Raw genomic sequence first — 26632 nt, forward strand, 5'->3', positions numbered from 1 at the left:
ATCATGAGGACTAAATGAAAGTATTTGGCATAAAGCATGTGCTTTGCAAAATCAGAATTCAAAGCATAAGGGGGAAAAAAACCATGGAAAAAAATGAGCATTGTTGATCTCTGCCATGTGATAAATAGCTTTAAGAACATAAGATCCTTAGGGATAGATCCACTTTTTCTTCTCATTCCAAGTCTTTAAAACTGTTCCCCTTCCCCTACCCGAAAAAGGCAGTTCTCAGAACCTCTTAAATGTTCCTCTCTTCCTTGTTAAAGGAGAGCTATATTTCTGACATCTTATCATCCTTCATCTATTACCTCATCTTCTGAACCCGGAAGGTTGGTAGCAGCCCAGGGCCATTTGTGCCTATGTGCAGAAGTATGAAATTTTGCACACATGATCATCCATTATTAACTCCTGATTGAAGAGACTGTCAAAATGCTTCTTTCAATAAATGTTACCTTAGAGCTCCCAAGGTGGGGGGAGTGCCTCAGAAAGTTGGATCCTAGAGAGCTTTTGCAGTCCTGAGAGACCTACCCTTTCTGCAAGCAGCATAATTTACTTTGCCTTATCTTTTCCTCCAGCTGTTCTTTATTTGCAATCTTTTCTGGCCTGTGGCTGTAGCCTCCTGATATTTTATTTTATCTCATCTCATTCTATGCTAATTTCATTTTGACCTGTTTTAAAGCCTTTTGCTGATCAGTCAATTCTTCTTGGCATCTTAGGATAATTCTCATTGAGTGAGTCTTGATGTGTTCTGGTAAGAGTATTTAAGAGGTAGATGACAGGTGTTAATAGTAAGTCTAAGGGTGTTCCAAATCTTATTTGTGTTTATTTTGTATTCACACTGTACAGTAGAGAATTTAACTTTATCCAAAAAGAGGTCTGGCCTTGGCCCTCAGCTTCTGGGATGTAATCTCTGAGCTCTTGGAAAGTCATGCCTGATAGGAGTGACTTTGTTTATCTGGGGCTTTGAGTCACACCAATTATGTGACTTGGGGTGGGGGCTTTGAGCCACCAGGAGCTCAATCGATTACAAAATTGGACTGGAGATTGAGAACTGCCCTGTGGGCAGTGGATCACGCCTATGTAATGGAGACATGGTAAAAACGCTGAACACAAAGGCTCAGGTACATTTCCTGGTTGAAAATGCTCTGAGAACACTGTCACACATCACTGCTGGGAAATAATATGTCTTGACTCTCCATGCAGAGTAGGCAACAGAAGCTCCGCATTTGGTACCTTTTCCAGACTCCAGCCTATGTGCATCTTCTCTTGCCTTTTTTAATCTGTATCCTTTCCCTATAATAAACCATAACCTGGAGTGTAGCAGCTTTCAGTAAGTTGTGTGAGTCCCTCCAGCATTGTACCAAACCTGAGAGTGGTTTTGTGAATCCCCTGAACTTGCAGCTGGTGTCAGAAGGGAGGGTGCACTCTTGTGAGGACCTTTCCCTCCAACTTCTCAGTTGGCCCTAATTCTCACACATGTACTCATCAAAAAGACTCTAATTTAATGGAGGTACGGGGTACCTTTAACTGCTTCAATGTAAACCTTCTTATGGTACCTTTTTGCTACTGCCATTCCTGGAGAGCAAATGTGAGAGTCAAAACCAGAGGAAATAATTGGACTGCAGGTCCAAGAATCTTTATGTCCAAAGCTAACTTTGCATTCAAGAATCAGGCAGTAAGGACTGGAGCCAACTGGTACAGAATTAACAAAATATAAGGGCTGAACTGGAGCCTGGCATCTAAGTCAGAACACAGGAATTGATATATCAAGCCACAAGATCTTTAGACTATACCAGACAGAAAGCTTGGTATCACACTCACCACCAACTCAGGCTCCCTGTCTGGAGTGAAAACACCCTGACCTGGGACATGATCAAGTCACTCTGAACCAACATGGCCAACGCTCAGACCTGGTGTGGCAATGAGGTCGGGAGGCAGGGATAAGGTGATGAGGTTTCTCCTGGGGGCAGGGAGTCGGTACTAAGATTACTGCCATTCCTTTCAGATGGTTCTGATCCAAAAACCAAGGTCCACATTCAGAGATGAGAAGGCTGATCGGGAAGCTGTGGTCAGGGATCTTGAGTTAAGCCACCACTTGAATGGAGGAGTCTGGAGAATGAGTGTTAACTGGGCAATTTCAAGGGCTCTCTCTGTCACTCCACCGAGAATGTCTCCATTCTCTCAAAGTTCATGTGGATGCAGATGGCTTCCAAATCCACACATTGGACTCCAAATTTCCAAATTCCCATTAGAAACATTCTCCTGGAAGTCCTTCCCTTGCTAAGAAACTCGACATGTCAAAAGATGGAATTCAACATTCTTTTCAGCACTCTTCACAAATCCCCCCAACTCCATGAGTGCCACAATTACTCTCCTAGCCAAACAGGGAAGGCATCTCCTGGGCCACATGGAGTCTTACCTCTCTGTGGTCCTTAAATACACCACAAGGAGCCCTGGTCATTTCATTCTCCAAAAGACACTTTGACCCTCAGCTTCTGCTCTTCACTCCCATTGCCACCATGCTGGGGCTGAGGCCCTCATGGCTTCAAACTGAAATTATTTCAAATCTTTAACAAGCCTCTTGACCTGCAGGAACTAGAATGGTTACTCTTAAAAAGCACTTGCTTTGGGCCTGTGCCAAAAGCTTGACATGAAAGAGCTCATTTAGCTGGGTGTGGTGGCTCATGCCTGTAATCCCAGCACTTTGGGAGGCCAAGGCGGGTGGATCATGAGGTCAGGAGTTCAAGACCAGCCTGGCCAACACAGTGAAACCTGGTCTCTACTAAAAATACAAAAAAAATTAGCCGAATGTGGTGGCAGACACCTATAGTCCCAGCTACTTGGGAGGCTGAGGCAAGAGAATCGCTTGAACCCAGGAGGCAGAGGTTGCAGCGAGCCGAGATCATACCACTGTACTCCAGCCTGGGTGACAGAGTGAGACTCCATCTCAAAAAAAAAAAAAGAAGAAGAAGAAAGAGCTCATTTAATCTCAACAACTCTGTTATGGTCATCTCCAATTTACAAATAAGGCAACTGAAGCCCTGTAAGGTGGAGTAATTTGTCCATACCGCAAAGACAGTAAGTGGCAGTGCTCAGCCTCAGTAGAGAACTGTGTGAAACCAGAACTGTATCATCTCTCCCAGGTGAGGGGGTTGGGACAAGGACTAGAAATAGGGGGCACTGCTGAAATGTGGGTATCAGGGGACCAGGTAGGGACTGGACCTTCCAGTCCAGGCAAATAATCAACAACCTGGACACCTGTAGGCATTGAAGAAGGTGGCAAACAGGGAGCAAGTCAGAGAGGAAGCAGACAGAGCAGCTGGGGGACAAATGCTGTCCCTGGTGAGAAGGGAGGGAGCCAGACGCCATCTGACATTAGCTATCTGCAAAGGCATTGGGAGTAGGAAGCAATCCTTGGCAAGAGCCATCCACTACCTCACACTTGGGCTCCCAGTCCAGACTGGGCTTGGCTGTCTGCAAATACTGCTGAAAACTGTTTTTATGAAGCCAGGGAAGGCCCAGGGGCTCCTAGGCCCCAGGATAGGACAATAGACTGGTATGGGCCAGCAAGTTGTCAATCTGGAGGGTGACATGGACACTGTCAGAGTCAAGAGCCAGCAGGATGTTAGCCAATAGGTAGCATGGTAAGGGGACAAGATTCCCATTCCTGAATTACCTATACTCACATCCTCATTTTTTTTTTCTTTTTGAGATGGAATCTTGCTCTGTCTTCCATGCTGGAGTGCAGTGGCATGATCTCACTCACTGCAACTTTCACCTCCCGGGTTCAAGCAATTCTCCTGCCTCAGCCTACCGAGTAGCTGGGATTACAGGCGTGCAACACCATGCTTGGCTGATTTTTGTATTTTTAGTAGAGACGGGGTTTCACCATGTTGGCCAGGCTGGTCTCGAACTTCTGGCCCCAACTGATCTGCCCACCTCGGCCTCCCAAAGCGCTGGGATTACAGGTGTGAGCCACTGCGCCCGGCTTACTGACATCCTCTTTTAAGCCCACTCCCCAGTGTTAACTTATTCTAGTCTGCTTTGTATACTTAATGAGCACATGGATTTTTTTTTGTTTCCTCTACTCAAACCCAGCTTGTTCCTTTTCATCCAAACTGCCCTCCTGTACCATCTTAAATTTATCACCAATCAAAGGGATTCCATTTGTGTTAGGCTAATTTCCAAACTTCCTAAGGTCGCAGAGCATTCTGGAGCTAGAAAGGCTTGGAAAGCATCTGGCCCAAGTTCCTCATACTTGATAAGGGCTCAAAGTCACTAGGACTTACCCACAGCCCGAAAGGAAGATGGCTGACTACAAGTCCACACCTGACTCCTGTTGCAACATACTGCCTTTTGCCCTCACCTAATGCACCTAGAATTGCTCTCTTTTCCTCCTTTCTCATCACAATTCCAAGTGACTCATGCAGCACCTGGCACATAGATAATGCTGAATGAATGTATGCTTATTTGGATTCGATGATCTCAATTCACAAAGATGAACTTACTGTAAGGTGTGAATGACTGATAACTATCCCTTAATTCTTCCGAGTACAGTATTTGCATTTTAAAACAATCTGCTGATGGTTTGGTGAAAAAGATGTGGTGAAATTTCTTTTCACCAAATTAGCTGGTAGAAATTTGTAAGACACAAACGTATTTTGGGACAAGAGAGTGTTTCCAAAAGTGCCTCAAATCCACACACAGGGCCGGACATGGTGGCTTACACCTGTAATCCCAGCACTTTGCCAGGCCGAGACAGGTGGATCACTTGAGCCTACACGTTCAACATCAACCTGGGCAACATGGAGAAACTGTCTCTACGAAAAATACAAAAATTAGCCAAGTGTGGTGGCGTGCACCTCAGCTACTTGGGAGGCTGAGGTGGGAGGACAGATTGAGCCCGGGAGGCTGAGGCTGCAGCAAGCCATGATTACATCACTGTACTCCAAGCTGGGCAACAGAGTAAACCCTGTCTCAAAAAAACAAAACGAAACAGAAAAAAAAAAAACAAATCCACACACAGTACTGGTAGCACAGGCGTACACCTGGTGGGCATTGTGTTCTACGTCAATGCCACACTGTAACCACTAGAGGGAGCTCCAAGCTCCCTCTCCACCACCTCCATTTGCTGCCAGAGGACAGGACAGTTGGTTTGTAAGGTTATTTGACTGGGCCAGGGGACTGCACATAAAGCCTTTCTCTTTGCATCATCCCTTAGGATTCTCTCTTCTCCAAATGCTCTCTAGCTTGGAAGTGGGTCGTCCCAGTTAGGCTTGGAGAGGCTGGATGAGGTTAGCCTTAGAATAAAATAACTTTGCCTTCTCTCCTCACCCCCACCTTTCCAGCGGGTCAGGAGTCAGGGCTGGGCTCAGGGATGCAGGACCAAGAAGCTACTCTGTTAACTTTTAGGGCTGTGGGCTGCTCGGGCCTGCCCTCAGCCTAAGGACAAAGAAGCCCTCACGGGGACCAACATCACCAGAAAGGGGTTTGTGCTCAAACCCTAGCCTGGCCTCATCCACCAGCATGTGCCCTGGCACCTGTTATGGGTAGCTGGGAAGGAAGAAAATCAGTTTCCAGGATGCTAGGTCTGGCCATTTCCATCCTACATATCATATCTGTCTTATCACAACACACCACTCCCGCTGCACCAGAGGGGTCTGCATACCCTACTGCCTAGCCTCTCTGGTCCCAAGGGAATGGTCCTCCCCTCCATTCCATTTCTCCCTCCCTTTCCTTCAAGAAAGCAAGCTCGCATCCCCTACAGCAGCAGCTCTCAGATGCAGTCCTTGCACTAGCAGCATCAGCATGAACCTGTCAGAAATGTGAACCTTCAGACCCTATCTCAGACCTGCAAGTGGGAACCCTACATTCTAAAACTCCGGGCTGGGGCCCAGCAACCTACCTTTTTACTCCAAGTGATTCTGATGCAGCTAAAGCGTGAAAGTCACTGCCCTACAGAGTGGAGAGGTGCTGTCTCACCCTAAACTAACTGTGCCTGATCTCAAAGTCAGCATTTGCCAACTACCAGAATACTTGGGCTGTGCAAAGTCGTCTCTGGAGAGGCCAAAATAATCTAATCATAATCAAATAGCAGCTAACATCTAACAGTCTATTCCATGCCACCAGGCATGATACACAGCACTTCATACACTTCTTCCTCACAATAATCCTGAGGCAGATGCAATTATCAACCCCATTCTACAGTTCATCAGGGTTGAGAGACAGTGAATAACTCGACCAAAGTCGCACAGCTGACAGGTGGTGGGGACAGGGTGTGCACAGAGATTTATCTGGTTCCGAAGTCCCAGTTCTAAACCTCAATACCTCAGGTTTCCCAAGTGATGGGTTAAGGTGGGGAGATGGGCTTCATGTGGCTTCTTTGATCTCTCTTTGCTCCTAGTTTACACTGGGCCTTTGAGCTACTCTCCTGATCCTGCTCCCGCAGCTGGCTGGTGGCCAATCCCAGGCCTGAGCCCTCCCCACCTCTGCTTTTCCAGGAGCAAGATCATTGAGTCATCCACACTTCTCAGTCTCCCCTGGCTGCACCTCCAGCCCAGCCTGGACAGGTCACAGTGAACCTCTAGGCAGCAGGGATGAGCTCTGAGAAGCCCAACCTCTAGCCCATCGCACCGCTTACTTACCCCCCATGCCCTAAGCTATTTCAGTCTGCATGAGAGCAGTCTGCAGAGCACTGGCTGTGGTCACAGGATGACCTGCTCAGTCAAAGCTAACATAAAGTGTGGTTATTGCTGTGCCTTCATCTGCAGCATGTGACTGTCAGTTTGAGGCTTTGACCACTACCCATCCAAATGATTTGACTGTCCCAGGGGACCCTAAGAGACCCCAGAGGTATCTGATGAACTCACACCCTCCTGAGCAAAAACACCAGAGCCTCCTCCTGCCCTTCCCATGTGGCTTTGAACAGCTTTCCCTAGCTTCCGCGCACCTGGTTTGCTTTCGTGTTGCCGGGTTTCCTGAGGGCTCGCAGGGCTACTGCTTGGGGTTTCCCTGTAGGAAGACGAGGCCCGGAGAGTCACCGCTCCCTTCCCAGTGCAGATTTTTGTAGGATCCATGTCTGAAAAGAAAAGGTCCAAAATTGAAGACTGAATCCAAGACTCCTGAAGGATTAAAGGACAGTTGGTTAGCAAATTGTTACAGCCGGGGAATGAGATGAACCTGGTTACAGCCATGCGAAGTCTTTGAACACTTGTGGTCAATGAAATTAATCTGTGGGTGGTGGAGAGGGGCAAGTTTTCAGAGGTTTACTGTGCATCATGAAGTTAGGGGAACATGGCGGCAATGGTGAGTTCTGAGTAAATGGATGAGTTATACTATCAGCTGAAAACATTTCAAAATGAAAGCAGGTTTATTCCTTTTATTAAATGAAGTTTAGGTTGATGAGCAGACTTCCGACCAGTTAGTAAGGCACAGTTCAAGAAAGAGTTTATGAAAGATGTTTCAAGCTTCCAGACCATACTTCTCATTGAAGACCAAGTTGGCAACTAAGGAAGTCGGGGGGGTGGGGGGGGTGGTCCCACGGAGAACAACTACCCCCTGCAGTTTTCCAGTGGGAAAAGGAAAAGCAAATCTCCTTGGATCAGCAAGTCAAGACTCCCAAAATGCTGAGACAGAAGGATATGCTGCCTGGCGAGAAAGCTCACGAGTGACAGTCTCACTTTCCAAACATAACAAAGAAAACTCACAGCAACAAAAATGACTCAGAAGGCTAAATCCTTCAATGAGCAGTGTCCACCGAGCCTCAGCTGTCTTCACAGGGTCCTGGCATCTCCTACAGTTTCACTAGGGCCTAATAACAGACCCGGGTCAACTTTTAGAGTTTCCTTGAGAAAGATTTCAAAATATGCTTCAAAAGATCTGAATGCCATCCTGCAGGAAATCAGTCACGGAGGCAGGGAACCAGGGCAGACCACACGGTTCTGGGAGGCACACGCAGAGTGTTTCTTTATGTGCAGCTGAGCTATGCAGAACGCCACAGTTTTGTTTTCTTTTCATATTGCTCACAGCCTAGATCCCTGACCTAAAATTGTCACAGTTAGGATTACAGGTTGACATTCAGGGTGTGTGTCTGGGCAGGATGTGAGTTCAAACATCCAACTCATCCCCATTCCCGTCCGAGGGCAGAGAGAAGCAAAGCCTCTTCTCTCCTTTCTTTCCACGCCAGCAGCCCCCTGCCAACAACTCAGGGAGAATGATCATTAGCGTTAGACAAGAGAATGGACCTGCCTCGTCAGCACCTCTTGTATTGAACGCAATGCACGAAACGCACAATGTGTCAGGGCAAGCATCAGCCTTGGAGAGCATCTGACTTATCCAACTCTATCAAGAGGCTAAGCGACTGATATCACCAAACTATTGGGAAAACTGGTTCATAGTCACTTCAAAAGGATGAGGGGCACACTGATGGATGCAGCCCATCCATAGGTTCCTGGACACACAGCCCAGTTACTTCTGAAAGCGCCATTGGATAAAGTACTGTGTAGGCCTCATGTGTCCCCACTTTGTACAGAAGGAAGCGATGAGCCAGAGCTGACATCTGAACTGTACTCCCCCACCCTCTGGAGGGGAGAGGCAGGAAGTGGCTGCAGGTAAAACTGGGGAAGGCAAAGGGGATGCTCTGGGATGGCCCGGTGAGCATCAGAGGCGAATCTAGGTTGGGCACCTAAGGGCAGCTGCTTCAAATTCAGCTGAGTTCAGAGGTTCTCTGTGAGACCAGGTTAATTCTCAGGGAGACTGCGTTTTTGCTAAAGTACTGGGGGCTGGAAACCTCTAGGGAGAGCCTAGGATGTCCATGCACCGCAGACCCATCCCAAAGGGAAAGCTGAGCCTCTGGACTGACCCTTCTCCTAAAGAAAAGAGGGGCAAGGCCTCTGTCCTCAGTTCTTCCCCACATTCGCTGGCTCCCAGGAAAACGCACACAGACATTCACATACACAGAGGAAGTAAGGAAGCAAGCTGAGGAAGTGAGACGGAATGCCTCCTAAACATGCAACGATTCAGCTCAAAGTGCGTGTTAGAAGAAAAGAAGAAAGGAAAACCATGCCATGATCCGCTCACAGTTAGAGAAAATCGACCGACCCAAGGAGATACCTGTAGGGAGAACTAGGCCTGAGGCGTTTTTCACTGTCTTCACAGGAATGATTTTAACAGCAGAAATAGAGCGTGCGCGTAAAGGGTTGGCAGTTGCTGAAAACACAAAAGGGTAAATGGTGCATCCAGAAAGAACATTTGGGAAACACTCAGGCAGTTGAGGAACTGGGCAGGGACAATAGGAGGAAGTCGCCCACACAACAAGAACAATACAAAGGGCAGTAGATGCAGTAATTAAAAATAACCTGCTTTCTCTCTTTAGACTTCTAGGCCAAGACAACAGACCCCTCCCCTCTAACTATCACCCAAATACAGCTGGTCAGTGTTGACCGGTGCCTCCTGCCACACCAGGAGCTTGCCAAAGCTCTGGACAAAGATTTACAGAGGCACACAGATGGCCTGGCAAACAGAAGAAGGGGAGAGCACTCAGGGTCCACAGGGCCTCTTGGGAGAAGGCTGGGGAGTGGGTTCCGAGGAGGAGGGCTGTGGCCCATGGGCTCCAGATGAGTGGAAGAACGAAGGAACAAGATCGTGAGTTGCCTGGTCCCTTCAGCCATCAGAGCTACTTCCCCCATAGCATAACTTCCGGGGTCTTGTGCCTGCTCCGATAATTGTAGCCCTCTGGCCCCAAGCAAATCAAAGCCCCCATCTGTTAAACAGCAGATGGCCTTGCTCAAACCCACCCTTTCCTAGTCAGGAGGTGCCAAGTGTCCAAGTGCATATGTAGTCTCTGGGCAGCACCCAAGTGCACAGCCCAGGACCCCAATGCCCAGCTGAGCTAAGGCAGAGCAGGAATGCCTGCCTGGGATGTGGTGAAGGCTACCGCTCGAACATCCTGAGTGCTCAAACTTATCTATCTGCAGGGTCTCTGGGCTCCCTGCCTGCCCAGATTCTGTAATCTCATGGTAGGCACGTTCCCTAACTCTCCTCACACCCAGCCTGTTGTGAGGCCTCCCCTCGTCCTCTCTTTCAAGGGCAGCACATAAAGAGGGATGGGAGCTCTGTGTGAAGGTGCCAGAGTCGACTGTGGCCACAGATCTACAGAAACACAGAGGGGAGGGCTGTCTGGGAACAAGACCGCCACTGCAAAGTCAGCATCGTGCTGGTGAGCCTGTCAAGGCAACAGAAGGGAGGCATGTCGGCCAGAGACAGTGCATCTTCCAGTCCATCCTGCTGTCAGCTCACCTCATAAGGCATGGGGCAGTCACACGGCGCCTGGCCATCAATGACTAGGTTGCTAACGACGCTACTGCATGGATTAAGACACAAATGTGCTCTCACAGCATCCTCCTGTCTGCTCCACCTGGGAGATGGGCTTGGGGGAGACTTTTGTAACCATTTTCAGAGGAAAAAACAAGAGGCTCAGTGAACTGCTCAGGCTCATTCAGTTCTCAAGCGGAGAGGCTGAGACTGGAGCTCAGCTATCCCAGCTCTGGTTCAGTGACCTCAGGCCACCCTGATGCCCTTCAGTCACTCCTGCCTGCTTGTTTGCAGACAAAGGTGAGTCTCACCAAGGAGAGAGTGGGACTCACTCCACCTGCCACCCTCCCCCACACGCCTTAAGTCTCTTGTATAAATGAGTTCACATGGATGGGGTCGATGACCCCACAGGCTTTAAACTAATAGGGCCCCCACCCCTCCCCATGCTCCTCACTGGATGCTAAACACATGCCTACAGCCACTCCACAGGCACTGCCCCTCAGAGTTCCCTAAGTGCAACTTGGTCGAGACTGTCCAGGGCCCCACACCGTGGGTGCAGAGGGGCGACCAGGCAGGGAGGCAAGAACAGGAGCATGGCAGGTCCCCTCTGGCCACCAAGGAACCCACCCCCACACCACCTGGGCCCTGTACCCCAGCCCCTCCTAGTCTCTGGACATACCCTCTGCGGCTGGTTCCTTTCACACTTTGCCTTGTCTTAAAAGGAACACTTTGTTGACCCAGATGGAAATTACAAAGATCAAAATGCCAAATTGTTTGGAATTATTCTTTGAGATGCATCTTGACTTAAATGCCCAATGCAAGGATTCTGGCCCTTCCTCTTGGATACCAGAAAATTTACTGGGATGAGCGTTCATTCCAATTCTGAATTTGAAGCAGAAATAAATACGGCAGATCATAAATTCCCTCATCTTATAGATAAGGGAACCCACACCCACAAAGATAAAGGGCCTCTCAAGATGTCCTGTTCATGAGTGGCAGAGCTGGGACTTGAACCCATGCCTTGTCACTCCAGCTTCAGCATCCATCACACAACACAATAAAAGTGGCACCGCGAGCCCCGTAGCCAGGCTATCTGTGCAGCCACACTGAGGTCAGGATGAAAGTGCAGCCACAATGAGGTCAGGATGAAAGTGCAGCCACACTGAGGTCAGGATGAAAGTCTCCAGGCTAAGCAGGACCTCAAAGGTCATCGCATCCATCCTTCATTTCACATTTAAATCTTTTATCCTAAAAATTTTAAAAACTGAAACTATGAGAGGATGTGCATTAAATTAATGCCACTGAAATAATTTATTTTAATGATTTAGGCTCTTGCCTTAGGGACAGGACTGTGAACACATCACTGTTTATTACAGGTGAAGGTAAAAGGCTGAGCAAAGGATATTTCAGGCTGATAAATGCCATCTGTACCAGACATGAAATATGCCTTGGTCCACGTATCTGATCTGTCATTCACAGCATCCTTGTGAGCTAGGGAAAGTTTTTAATACCTCACAGTGGGAAAATGGCAGCCTCAGACTCCTGAAATGCAACAACAGGCTCCAGGTCTCAGAAAATCAGCGTAGGGAACAGGTCACCAGTTTATGGCTTGGTTAGGCCAATGATGTTTGCACCAGGCAGATGGGATGGCCCCGGCCTGACATACTCCGCACCTTTAGAAATGCTTTCCAGTACCAATCCAGACTTCTCTCCAAGAACCTTACCTTTGTCTTGCCCATTGCTGCCAGGTGCCAAGCCATTCACCACAGCTTTGGAACCACCATCACATTCTGCAAGAAAGAAAGAGAGCACGAGGTTTGTGAGTAAGCTGCCCCAGCACTTACTGAGTCCTGTGTGGCAGGAGGTGCTGGGGTCAGAATCAGGAGGAAGCAGAGAGGTCCTGCCCAGATACTTTCAGACCTCTAGGCCTTGGTTCCTATGAGGCCCTCTGCCGAGAATGCCTCCTCCTCCCTTCTCACCTGATGGAAATTCCACGCATCCCTGGGGCTCCCCTCGGATGTCATGTCCTCTGTGTTGGCTGAGACTTTCCTGAGTTCTGCTCAGTTACGGAAGCTAAGATCCTCCCTGCTCCCCTGTAGCCTAAGCCCCGCCCAGGTCCCCATCCCAAAATAGATAAAGGCAGGCCAAGGAAGGAAGGCCGGCAGGCCCTGTCGCCCTGGGACATGTGTGCTTGGAGGAACCCCTCCAAGCCCAGAGTTAACCAAGCTACAAACATAATCATGACTAGCTATGGGTTTTTAAACACTGACTTGCCTGGTGTGAGGATCCATGCTTAGCATTCCATAATTAGCATCTCATTTTATCCTGAAGACCCACACCTCCAGAGCTAGGAGTTAGGAATGCCTACTTTATAGATAAGAAAACTGAGGCAGAGAGGATTCCAGGCCTGCCCAAGATCACTAGGCTGAAATTTGAACTCTGGTCTGCCCATCTCACAGCTCATCTTCTTCCTCCCCAAATGGGATAAACATTTGGGTTTCCTGATATATATATATGTATTCTATTTCTCCAAATGCTGGGACTGAAGCTTAGTCCCACACCCCTGTAATTCATTAGGCTGAGACTAAGTCACCTTACCTAGGCCTTAACAATCAGCCTCCCAAAAGGGGGGTTGCCTGCTATAAACCACACTGACAGGCCAGTCCGGATGCTGCCTGTGGGCCATACATGAGCAGGGCCACTGCCCCACCTGGTGCCTGGGCTTCCGCATGCTGGCCCCACAGCCTGTGGCCTGTTAATTGCCCACACCCACCTATAGGTGAAGGCTAATTCTCCTAGATGTCTGAGTCTCTCTTGAGCTCTGATTTCTGAGATGGGTGGAAGAAGGGTGCTGGTGAGAAGGCCAGAAATCCAAGTACCTGCTCTAGTTCCTTCTGTGACTGTAGGCCTTGCTCCAGGCCTCCCCAGGCTAGTGTGGGGCAGCCTCTGAGCTACCAGCAGGCCCAGCCCCATGTTCTTCCTTTCTTTTAATTAAATGTAACAACCAAACTTGAAGAAATTTTGGAAAGGTATTTAAAAATTAGTAACTCCATCTCCTGAAACTCAAACCTCTGCAGCACAATGTTGCTGTCCAGCTTCCTGAGTTTGATTCAGCAACAGTACACACTAGCTGAGTGATCCCAGCCATATTATTAACCCCTCAGGGCCTCAGTTTTTCCATCTGTGTAATGAGGGTGGCAAACCACGCCCCACCTGTGAGGGTTTTCCAGGAGAATGTAACAATATCACACAGGTAAAGCACTTCCCCCAGTGACTGGCAGCCCAGCCCAAACTTGGAATAAAAAGAATCCACCATTTTTACACTGCTCTTTCCACCAGTGATTAAAACAAATATTTCCCATGTAGCTGCTTTTCTCCTAATGACCATTTTAACAGCGGCATAATATTCCATCAAGTAAATACACATAACGTACTTACTCATACCCACCCTTCATGTGGGTGATATTTTTGTTTCCTTGGAATTAAGATAGAAATTCCCAAGAGTGGGATCATCAGGTCAAAGGCTCCAGAATTTCTGAACTCTTCCTAGGCAACGCCTCCTTCCAACCCTCCACCTGAGAGAGAGATTCTGGGGAGCAGTCTCCTGGGCTTTTCCACACCCATACCCTTCTTCCAGGCCCCTCCCTTCCTCCTTCACTGGCCCTTGATGCCAAGAGTAGTAAAGCAAAGTGAGGCCAGTTCTGCCACTGGACGAGAAAGTAGCTTTAGGCTACAGAGAAAAAGTTAAAAACAAAATAAAGCAAAACATCATGGCCTATTTTAAATGACAACAAACGCAAAAAGCCAAGGAGACAACAAAAAATGAGTTATGAAGCAGGAGCTACTGGCAGTACCCGAGCCTGCTTAGAGGGGAAAAGGTGCACGGCCTCTTCGCACACAGCAAAAGCACTCAAGGAATTGCTGAGAAGCCAAGTCCCTGGCTTTGCAGGGAGGAACTCAGCTCATAACAGTAAGAGCCCAAAGATGAAGCACTTGCTATGCCTTGGACACAGAGCTCAGCACTTTAAAAGCACTGCCTTAGGCTAGCTAGGCACGGTGGCGGAGAGGGGCGGATCACCTGAGGTCAGGAGTTCGCGACCTGGTCAACATGGTCAACATGGTGAAACCCCATCTCTACTAAAAATACAAAAAAATTAGCCAGGCGTGGTGATGGGCACCTGTAATCTCAGCTACTCGGGAGGCTGAGGCAGGAGAATCACTTGAACTCAGGAGGCAGAGATTGGAGTGAGCCAAGATCACGCCACTGCACTCTAGCCTGGGTGACAGATCGAGACTCTGTCTCAAAAATAAATAAATAAAAGCATTGCCTCACTTCATCCTCACTAAATCCCAATGAACTGGTGTTTTTATTATGTCCATTTTGCAGAGGAGAAGGGTCCACCACAGGCCCAAGGCTATGCAGCCAGTAAACAATGAGGTCAGGGTGTGGGCCTCAGCTATTCCACCCCAGAGCCTTCCTAGGTCTGAACTACATACTGTCCTACTCAGAACTTGCCTAAAACGGCATTGTATGCAAATAAATGGAAAAGGGTGATTTTTAATCCACAGAGGTCACTGACAACACTCACGAAATATGGCAGGATTGGGAGACTCCGGAATGAGATATCCACATGATCATCTTCCCACCCCACAGCCTGCCCCACCTGCAGGTCTCAGGAGGGTCCAGGGCATGCTCAGTAGCTTAAGTGGGGCTGAATCTCCAGATGGAAACTTCTCTGCTCCAATTCTGGGTTGGAAAGCTGACAGCTCTTAGCTGCATGATGAGCAGGGATCTGTTCCCATCTCTGTCTTCCCTAACCCACGTTTTCTACCTCAGCTCAAAACTAAAAATACTCAAAACTGATTATTTCTTTAGGTCTTGACTTTTACTACCAAAGGCAAAGCAAAAGAGGGAGCAAACTGCTCTACTAGCCTAGATGAAGGAAGCATTAGATTAGTTCACATCCTTGGGCAATTATGGCCAATCAGTTTACTTTTGCTGCAGTCACCCAGATTAAGAAATGCCATGAAGGTGTAACACATATGTTAAATTTTATCAAATTGTATACTAAAAATATCTGTGGTTTATAGTATGCCAGTTACATCTCAATAAAGAGAGGGCTAATGTGCATGTAAAGTGTATATAGCACAGTTCTTTGGCAATAGTAGTAGGCACTCAAAAAATCATTAACCATGAAGGTGATGAGAGTGATGATGACAACTTATGACAAAGCTTTGGCATTCACCCAGGTGGCAAAAAATAAAAAATAAAATGCCAGAGTGGGGCCTTCAGGGTGCGTGGGAAATCTGGGTAAACTGCCCAGTTTGGTAGATAAGAGAAAGATGAGTTTAAAATGACTTACCAGAACTCATGGTGGTGGCAGGACAAGTCGTCTGCAACTGGGGCTCTGAACTGCTCTGTAGAAAAACAAACACCACACAATGCAATTGATGAATGGCAGGTTCGCGATAAATCCCAATGGTTAGTATTAAAAATGCAAACACTGTAACCCTTGATAAAACAGAGCTGAACCAGGAGTCACCTGGCCAGGCTTCTGGTTTGTGGTCACCCACATATTATTGTGACCTTGGGCACATCACTTAACCTCACTGGTTTCAGTTTTGTTGCCCATATTTGGTGCTGATGTTATCCGACATCCCTTTCAAACATTCTATTAAAGACCTCAAGCTACATGAGTGCACGTGGTTTAAAGAGAGGGTAAAGGAAAGGGGAAAAAACACATTTTAGGAGAAAGAGGTAAAATCACAACACAAACTGATTTGAGAACTTACTGATCATACTGAATGCTTATATATAGCTTACTATGCACAAGGAAATGTTCTAAATGCTTTAAATATATTAACACATTTGACCCTCACAACCCTAGGAGGTAACCACTAATGTCAGGTTAGTTTACACAGATGAGGAAACCGAGACACAGACAGGTGAAGCTGTGTGCTTGCTGCAGTGGAGGAGCTGATACTGGAACCCAGACAGCCTGACTTTCTGGCCCAAGTTCCTATGCACTGTGCTCTACCACCTGGAGGTGGGAACCAATCCCTGATGTTCAAATGGATAACCCCTTAATTTAGTAGGGTCTCAAAGAAAGCTGAAATTGTACTGACAATGCCCTAATATATATCCAGATCTTTTATTGAGTTATAGTTTGCATATAACCGAAAATATCCATTTTAATTGTACAATTCGATGAGTTTTGACAAATATATACATCCTATAACCACCACCGCAATCACAATATACAGCCTTTCCATCACCCCAAAAAGTTCCCATGTGTATCTCTACAGCCAAGTACCATCTCAGGTCCCTGTTAACGACTGATCTGCTTTCTGTTACTATTGTTTTACCTTTTCCAGGATTTTATATAAATGGTATCATAGTACAGGTAATCCTTTGTGTCTGGCTTCTCTCGTTTAGCATAACACTTCTGAAAAGCAACTGGTTAGATATGGCTGGGTCAATTTCTGGACTCTTTTCTGTTTCAGTGAGCTGTCTTTATCTGATAACTCACTGTCTTGATTACTGTAGTTTTACATAGCCTTGAAATCAGGTAATATGAGTGATAGAGTTTAGATATTTGTCCCTGCCCAAATCTCACATTAAAATGCAATCCCCGATGTTGGAGGTGGGCCTGGTGGGAGGTGTTTGGATCATAGGGGTGGATATCTCATGGCCTGGTGCTATCTCTGCAATAGCGAGTTCTCACAAGACCTGGTCATTTAAAAGTATGTGGCACCCCCCCCCCACCCTTACTTATGCTCTTGTCGTGTGACACGCCTGCTCCCCCTTCGCCTTCCACCATGATGGGAAGCTTCCTGAGGCTCCCCAGAAGCCAAGCAGATGCTTCCTGTACAGTTAGCTTACAGAACTGTGAGCCAATTAAACCCCTTTTCTTTATAAATGACCCAGTCTCTGGTATTTCTTTATAGCTGTGCAAGAATGGCCTAATACAGTGAGTCTTCCAACTTGAGTTTTTTTCCAAAATCATTCTGGCTATTTTAGGTCCTTTGCATTTTCATATAAAGTTTAAAACCACCTTAACAATTTCTACCTAAAAAAGTCTGTTGAGATTTTGACTGGAATCATGTTGAATCTATAGATCAATTTGTGGAAAACTAACATTTTTAACAATATTGAGTCTTCCAGTTCATGGGTATGACCTATCTCTCCCTTTTTCCAGGACTTCTTTAATTTCTCTTGGTAATATTTTATAGTTTTTTCAAAGTACAAGTCTTGTACATACCTCGACTAATAAGGTCTTACTGAACACATCTGAAGGTCACACAATCTGAAAAACAAGTCCTCGGGATATGTAGAACCTTGATATTTCAAGTGTGGTCCACAGGCCAGCAGCATTCACATTAGCTGGGAGCTTACTGAAAACGTAGAAGCGGCCGGGTGTGGTGAGTCACACCTGTAATTCCAGCACTTTGGAAGGCCAAGACGGGCGGATCACCTGAGGTCAAGAGTTTGAGACCACCCTGGCCAACATGGTGAAACCCAGTCTCTACTAAAATACAAAAATCAGCCGGGTGTGGTGGTGGGTGCCTGTAATCCTAGCTACTCGGGAGGCTGAGGCAGGAGAATTGCTTGAACCTGGGAGGCGGAAGTTGCAGTGAGCCAAGTTCGTGTGTGCCACTGCACTCCAGCCTGGGTGACAGAGCGAGACTCCAACTCCAAAAAAAAAAAGTAAAGAAAATGCAGAAGCTCAGACTCCTGTACCTACTGAATCAGAATGGGCATTTTAACAAAATCCCAGGTGCTCCCTTTGCATTTTAACGTGTGAGAAGCAATGATACAGAGAAAACCCCCGATTCACGAATTCTGTAATAGGGATGTGAAGATATGGTATGAAGGTCTGCAAAAGGAGACATGCTTTAGCTTCTTCTTTTAAAAAAGCTGAAGTTGGACACTGGTTTCCTTTCTGGATGGTTGCTTTGCCTTACTGTCCTTGTAATTAACAGAGTAGAATGCTAGGGATGAAGAGGAAATCATTCAAAGTCCATCTCTGCAGCCCAAATCAGCAGGAACTTTGCCTCTGTCACTGTCAAATACATCTGAGACTATCTATGACCTTCAATAGCTGTCCCCACAGACGGTTCTCTAAGCTGTGGAAATATTTGTTCTTTCAATCGAGAAACACACAAACTGCTGTTATCTGTATGTCCTCATGTTTTCCAATCCTAAGTTTTTGATACCTTAGTTTGCCTCCCAGGATCAAAAGGGTTGTTGTGATAGCATCCAAATGCTTTTATTTTATAAATAATTTTCATGAGCAATTGTATTATGTTAAGGTTTTTATTCCTTATTTTTATTTTTGTTTTTGTTTTTGAGACAGGGTCTTGCACTATCACCCAGGCTAGAGTGCACTGGTGTGATCACGGCTCACTGCAGCCTCAACCTCCTGGGCTCAAGCGATCCTCCCACCTCAGCCTCCCAAGTAACTGGGACCAGTCATGCACCACCACACCTGGCTAATTTTTAAAATTTTTTATTTTGTGGAGATGGGGTCTCTCTATTGCCCAGGCTGGCCTCAACTCCTGGCCTCAAGCGATCCTCCTGCCTCAGTCTCTGAAAGTGCAGGGATTATAGGTGTGAGCCACTGCACCTGGCCTTTCCTCAATTTTTAAAGCATTATTGAAGAAATCTTTTTGTTTCCACTGTGAAGCTATCTTAACTGAAACTATTTTCATTCTTTTATAAGTTTTTTCTAGCCTTTAGATACATAAATAGCATATACATTGTTGTAAACATAATATCTGGACAGCTTTGTGTTCTAATTTTTAAATCAAGTATTTCATGAACATTTTTCTGGGATTCTATATAGTCAGCATATCCATCATTTTAATGGCTGTATTTCATTGTAATAACACTCCATAATCCATTTACCAATTCCCTTTGTATAGTTTAATTCGTCTTAATTTAAAAAACAAGTACAAAGCACACAGCATTCTTAGGCTGGAGAAGAAATGAATGGAGATGTCTTATGAACCAAACAAAAAGGATACCTCAACTCATACATGATGAGTAATCACTGTCATATGCGGGTAGCCCTTTGCACATTTCACATTTCTCAATATAGAAACTACTAACTTCTAAGTGTCAGCCCCCTTACTTACAGACTAACCTAAAATAGACACAGTCAGGGATAATCTTCAAAATATTTAACCATCATTTTGCCACAAATGTCTACCAACTGGAGCAGACACCAGTTGTAGCACTCTCTGGGAGGCCCCTCCTTGTGCCTGCTATTAACCATTTAATGGCTGGATGCTGAGACGGTAGAAGGAGAATGGACCCTGGGTGTTAACAGACTACTTTGATATTTTAAGAGCTAGTATGACGATAGTACGTGACAATGACAATGCACAGGTGAGTACCAGCTCTTGCACACGAGGACTTTTTGAGTAGCAGGTTCTGTTGTGTGTTCTCACTCTGGTGATTAAATCTGCAGCAGGTGATACTAACAAACAAGGGATAGTTTAAAATAAAATGAAAAGTGCTGAGGATGAATGGGCTGACTGAAGAAAAGGAACTGCAGCAACGGCAGCAGTGCCAAGGACAGTGCCCTGCGTCCGGTCCTCCCCTGTGGTGGCAACAGCAGCAACGTCCCATCCAGACTATTCCAGGGCCTGATTCTGGCTCTGATCCCAGCCAGCTCAGCCTCCTGGAATTCCTGCCCCAGTTCTGAGTGCAGTTCTCCAACCTTCCATAAACTCCGTGAACTACCCAAGATCTTGCCAATAAATCCCTTTTCAGTTTGAGTTCACCAGAGGTGGTTTCTGGTTATCTGCCACCCAAGAACCTTGACCAGCAGAAGATGGGAGGGAGAAGTCCCCAAGGTTTCATCTGAAGAGGAGAATCTTCATTCCTCTCTCCTGACATGAGGCTGACCAGATCTGAATCCCAAGTGGCTCGGCAGTGGTTGTGTCTCTACAACCTTAAGTGCTCAGAGCCTGGGCAGTGAGGACGCATCCATGAAACTACACAAATTGAGCTTGACCGGAACACTGAAAGCTTTGAAAATCATAGTCTAGTCCCTGCTGTTTATTTAGAGATAATATGGGCCATTACAATCAGATGAGAACTTGAGAGTTTATTTTACATAAAAACCTCTAACACTTAATATTTATTTAAAAACTAAGCTGTAAAGAGCCTGATTTGGTTGAGTACATGATGGCACGTCTTTGGAATGCCTCTTACAAGTCCCCTCCAAATGAGCCAGGCACCTTTGGGTAAAAGCCAAAAGGACGAACAGTGTACCATCTAGTGGCAAAATGGCACAACTGCAAGTGGGCAGTAAATTCCCCTAGTGAGTTGCAGGAACCTATGCAGTGTCACAGCTTGGGTGTGCCAGCGGGGAGTCAAACCGCCATTCCACGCTTTGAGCTGCTTGGACCTGCCGTACTTGGTCAAAGTACCATGGCATCAACACAGACATTCCACGAGAAGAACAAGATGTGAAGTGGCCAGAGTTGTTAAGAAAGCATCCAGATAATTAATCATTCCATATTGCCCCCCCAACCCCGCCAATTCCATGACCCTATAATTCTAAGATAAGTTTTGATGACACAAAGTGATTAATTACTAAAAAGCCAAAGTTATACTCATGCTTCCAGCTGAAAAACAATCAACTAAATATGGGTTGGTTACTGGGAAAGGAAAGAAGGTCCTTATATGGATAGTTTAGGGATATACGACTAGGAAGAAATTGAGTATGTCTGTAAAAATGAATTCAAGGTCCTGCAAAGGTTCTTGGAAAACAAACAGCCTTTAAATCTCCTAGCCAGCATGCTCCAGCTTCTCCTATGCACTATGGTGTTTTGCCTCCATAGCTCCCCCATCCCTAACAATAGATTGTAAATATCTGGAAAGGAAAAACTGCATCATCCTCAGCACTGGGCATGCAGTAGGTGCTCAGTCACGGCCTTTGCTCTCGCCTCTGTTTAACCTTCAGAACCTAACTTCAGAGTCTTACCTTCAAGATAATCAAGAGCCTCCTTAACTCCACCATGGCTCCTTAAAAGGGAGCCAGCTCCCCACTTGAACAAAATGCTGGTTATGCCTTAGCTTTAAAATCCAATCTTGGGCCGGGCTCAGTGACTCACACCTAGAATCCCAGCACCTTGGGAGGCCGGTGCTTGAGGTCAGGAGTTCAAGACCAGCCTGGACAACATGGTGAAACCTCATCTCTACTAAAAATACAAAAATTAGCCGGGCATGGTGGTGGACGCCTGTAGTTCCAGCTACTCTGGAGGCAGAGGCAGGAGAATCACTCAAACTCGGGAGGCGGAGGTTGCAGTGAGCTGAGCTCGCACCACTGCACTCCAACCTGGGTGACAGAACAAGCCTCTGTCTCAAAAACAAAAACAAACAAACAAACAAAAAAACAAAAAAACCCAGTTTGGTACTGGGCGCCATGGCTCGTACCTGTAATCCCAGCACTTGGGAGGCCGAGGCAGGCAGACTGCTTGAGTCTGGAGTTCAAGACCAGCCTAGGTAACATGGGGATGCCCTGTCTCCACCAAAAATACAAAAATTAGCTGGGTGTGCTGGTGCACGCCTGTAGTCCCAGCTACTCTGGAGGCTGAGGTGGGAGGGTCACTTGGACCCAGGAGGCCTCAGAGGTTGCAGTGAGCCAAGATTGCTCACTGCACTCTAGCCTGGGTAACAGAGTGAGACCCTGTATTTTAAAAAAAAAAAATCTAATCTGGGACTTGATTTTATATACGTACAGCTACTTCCAACAGCTTGAAAAGAACAGAGACAGCGCACAGAGCCCCAGAATAAATGCCTGGCCTTATTTCTTTGTACTTTGCAGATCCACTAGCAGAGCCACGTTTCTCCAATTTTTCAACAGCTCCTTCTCTTCTCAATCTCTATTAATGTCACTTCTCTTCAAATGCACCCTCTACATTATTGCAAAGGGTGCAGAAGGCTCTTCAGAAAGCCAGAAAGGATAAATACTGAGTCGCTGATACTTCCGTTCAAGGGGAAGAAAGTGGGATAAACTTGACCCTGACATTAACTTCAGTCTAGAATCCCATGACACTCCTGGGAGCTCAGAACACAACAAGCACGAAGTTTCTGTAAAAAGACCAATGTTTCTGGAGAGGGAGCAATAGGAAAACACATCAGAAAGGCCATCCTCCACATCCTCTCATTTCCTCCTGGAGTCCCTCCAACTCGGTTTCCGTTCTAACCAATTATCTGAAATGGCCTTCAGAAAGGCTTCCAGTGCACACGCATGGCCAAGTCCAACGGTTTCTGCACTGGTCCAGGCTTCACTGATCTTTCCACTGCATTTAAGACAGTTAACTCCTTCCTCCTCCCCACACTTTCTGGTCTTGATTTCTAAGTGTCACTGTAAACTGATTTACACTGGGCCATGAGGATCCTTCTAGAACAGGGCCTCTGCAGTTCTTCAGGAGTTTAGGGAGCCAGAGGGCCCTCAGCTGGTCTTTATTCTGTTCCAACTACATGCTCACTTCTTTAGAACCAGAAGCATCTATATAGGTTACCCAGCCCATTTTCCTGGTTTTCCAGCTGTGTTGGAAGGAGGTTCCATGAGCCCCCTCCAGCCACTGTGCTGGCACCCACCTATGCACTCCCCAACTTTCAATTCAACCTGGGTCAAATTTCAATGGGGAAAAAAATTCCGCAGGGCTCCTATACACTCAGAGGGGTTGGCTGGGCAGTATGGCGGGCAAGGGAAAGGCAGCAAAGCTTTCGGAAAGAATATTATATCTAAAACACAGGCCTGATGATACAGTTCAAAAACATTTCTTTAGTATCTACTTTGCACCCAGGGAAGTGCTTGGCCCAGGGGAGACCAACATGATCAGACAGGATTGCTGTCTTTGAGGCCAACACAGGGCTGTAGGGTGGCAGATGTGGTCCATTTAAATATAGTACAATGGGATAACCCTTCTGCTAGCAATCTGGCTTAAGTGTCATGGGAGCACAAAAGGAAAAGGAATAAATTCTGCATGACAGAGAGAATAAGGAATGAATAAATACCAAAATTTTCCAATGTTCAATGACATACCTTCTAAAATCACCTCAAATGTCACACTTTTGGAAACACTGATCTAAAAATTCAAGTCCTAATTTAATGTGCCATAAGACCCTGCAGGATCATGTCCCAGTTATTTTTCCAGTCTCATCTCCCTCACATCCTCCCATGAGCCCTAAACTCCACATGTACCACACTTGCTATTCCTACTGAATTCTGACAAGAGTTCCCATTTCTAAGCCTTTAACCTTGTTGCTTCCCACTAATGCCCTTTCCCTCATCTCCCCAAATTTAAGGCCAATCCCAATAGCCAGATGCATTGGCCCAACAAAAACTAAAGGTTTTTATTTTCATCTACTTTTTATTTTATTTTATTTTCTGTAGTTACACTGGCTAGAAATAGTTTTGGTTTTGATCCCTATTAAAAGTCATGAAGATGAAGAACTCTTTTATTTTGGAGACAGAGTCTCGCCCTCTCATCCAGGCTGGAGTGCAGTGGCACAATCTCGGTTCACTGCAACCTCCACCCCCTGGGTTCAAGTGATTCTCGTGCCTCAGTCTCCTAAGTAGCTGGGATTATAAGCACGTGCCACCTTGACTAATTTTTGTATTTTTAGTAAAGATGGGGTTTCACCATGTTGGCCAGGCTGGTCTTGAACTCCTGACCTCAAGTGATCCACCCGCCTCGGCCTCCCAAAGTGCTGGGATTTACAGGCGTGAGCCACCACACCCAGCCAAGAACTCATTTTAATAAGACCTATTTATGATCACAATATTCAGAAAGCCCATGCCCAAACTCCACTACCAATATCAAACTCTCGTTCCAGGTCCATGCCAGAGAAGGGGCAGATCTGGAGCTAGAACATTCACCACCAATAAATCTGCAATCATTTTATTTTTTTACCTTTTATACTTGAGTGGAGCTTTTAAATAAATATAAAATGTTGGCTTCCAACCCAATAAGCAAATTCAGCCCCCCAAACAGTTTCAAGTCTTATAAATGCAGTATTATTTGTGCTTCAAACAACAGAATTTAGGGGATAATTTGTAATTATATATTACATTGTCTAACATATTAAAATGCATGGCTTGCAGCAAACAAAATAGACGGGTTAATATCCTTAATCTAATGTAATCATACTAATTGCCAAGAAAAATATTTTTAGATACATGAAGAAATGATTCCCAGAAGACAAAATGCAAATAATAAACAAATCTATGAGAAAACGTTTACTTAACCCAACTAGTTAAAAAATATATTAAAATAATGACTAACCATTTTTTCTACTTCTTATATTAGTCCAAAAATTTTTTAAAACTAACAATGTGGGCAAATGCAAAGACATTGGCTTTTTCCTACACAGCCAATGACACTACATTTTTATCATTATCTTCAGCAATACACACCAAGAGCTATGCACCTCGTATCCCTGTGCTTTAGGAGAATCTAGTCTAAAGAAAGAAGCTTGAATGACAATAATGCTATACATACAGAGATGTTTACCACAGCTTTATTAGTAATAGTGAAAGCCTTGAAATCCTCTGGTGTTCAATAACACAGGGGCTAATTACCTGACCACATACCCACTGTGGGGACTGTTGAACAGTTATGAGAATAACTAACATAGACCATACAACATGGGAAAAGACTTCTCATAAGATTAGGTGACTACAGCAGGGTATAAGTCTGTGTGACATTTGTGATTACAATTTTTTTTTTTTTTTGAGATGGAGTCTCACTCTGTTGCCTAGGCTGGAGTGCAGTGGCACGATCTCTGCTCACTGCAACCTCTGCCTTCTGGGTTCAAGCGATCCTCCTGCCTCAGCCTCCTGAGTAGCTAGGACTACACGCACACACCACCACGCCTGGCTAATTTTTGTATTTTTAGTAGAGACAGGGTTTCACCATGTTGGCCAGGCTAGTCTCAAACTCTTGACCTCAAGTGATCTGCCTGCCTCAGCCTCCCAAAGTGCTGGGATTACAAGCATGAGCCACTGTGCCCGGCTCTGTGGTTATAATTATATAATAGGCAAAACGCACGTATATAGTAAAAAGAAAATATATCCAAATTCTAATAGTGATTGTGGTAGCATAGAATTATGGGTAACTTCTTTTTCTATTTTCTAAACTGTTTATAATGTGCTTATAATACATTTCTTTACTAATGACAAATATCCTTTTTAGCTCCTACGTGACATTTGATATGCAATTGTGTAATATTTAGAACCTGAAAGAAAAAATTCTAGGAGACAAGCTAAAAATGCCACTGACAGTCATGTCCATTAGAACATGGCAGAGCCACCTGATGCCATCTTCCACAGAACTTGTGGGATTCTAACACTCACCATCAGTGATTGCTTTTGTTTAATGAAAGCCAAACTACTCCCATGAAGTTCCTCAGGAGGATGAAGGGGGCAATAAACGGACTCGACTGTTCAGCCAGATTTCCTAAAGAAGCAATCGCACCAAAACATTTCATCTTAAAATAGTCAGCAGGAGCTGCCAGGTGACAACACACAAACTACCCCCATTGCTCCCAGTGCCTGCTCACTGCCAAGTCCCTGCTTCTAACCCAGCTTCATGGCATTCCAGAGCCCTGAACTCCTTCTCAAATCCTTTATATGTAAAACTCTGGGCACACACGGATTCTAAAATACGCAGTTAACCAAGACAAGTCTTAAATGCAAAAACTGGCCTATTTGTGTTTCCCAAATATGGCTGTGTCTACAGAACCAAAACAAAGCTGTCTAATTGTGGCATTCAGCACATTTGGAGCCTTCTCCTTAGACAATCCAGATAACTCAAAATAGGGCAGATTCCGAAATTCATGAGATAAAAGCAAGACATCTTAACTCTGTTTAAATCATAAATATATAACCTCAAAATAATAAACACAAGCCCAAGACACAGAGCCATTTTTATTCTGAAGCAGTCGCTATACAATGTCTACCAGTGAGAGGCCATGAATGAAAGCATTTTGGATTCTCAGGAGAATCAAGGTAGGGCCGTAGTCCACAATATAGGTAAACGAGATGAAGTACTGTGTATGGCTGGGAAAAAAAAAATGTTAAAAAGCTGAAAAGCAGTCTGTTAGAGCTTGAAAATGGGAAAGCAGGGTGGGTTTGATATGGCAGGAGAGGTCTCTGCTCTTACAGACAGTCCACAGTTCCCTCTCAACTTTTCTTTTAAACCACAAAATCCCTGAGGCTATGTATTTACCACATCATATATTATACAGACATCTGCAGTACAGACCCATACCATGCTCAGGAATGAGGGAACAGAGGCT

At 45.7% G+C, this 26632-nt stretch overlaps 1 protein-coding gene across 50 annotated transcripts in view; it reads right to left on the reverse strand.

The window, feature by feature from the left end:
* The window catches only part of SORBS1 (sorbin and SH3 domain containing 1), a 250086-nt gene that overhangs the window by 113983 nt on the left and 109471 nt on the right, over positions 1–26632 (reverse strand). For 26 of the 50 annotated variants that reach the window (XM_034931185.2, XM_057298960.1, XM_034931184.2 and 23 more), the window contains exons 3-5: positions 15672–15726; positions 12033–12098; positions 6947–7075 (exon numbers count right to left, since the gene is read on the reverse strand). In XM_034931185.2, coding sequence (XP_034787076.1) covers positions 6947–7075; positions 12033–12098; positions 15672–15681 — 205 coding nt within the window. In that variant the 5' untranslated portion in view covers positions 15682–15726. Of the gene's footprint in view, positions 1–6946; positions 7076–9108; positions 9205–12032; positions 12099–15671; positions 15727–26632 lie in introns of all 50 variants that reach the window. The other 24 variants (XM_055093181.2, XM_055093172.2, XM_034931150.3 and 21 more) reach the window with 1 other exon arrangement.

The sequence above is a fragment of the Pan paniscus genome, chromosome 8 (assembly GCF_029289425.2).
Source record: "Pan paniscus chromosome 8, NHGRI_mPanPan1-v2.0_pri, whole genome shotgun sequence".
Classification (NCBI taxonomy): domain Eukaryota; kingdom Metazoa; phylum Chordata; class Mammalia; order Primates; family Hominidae; genus Pan; species Pan paniscus.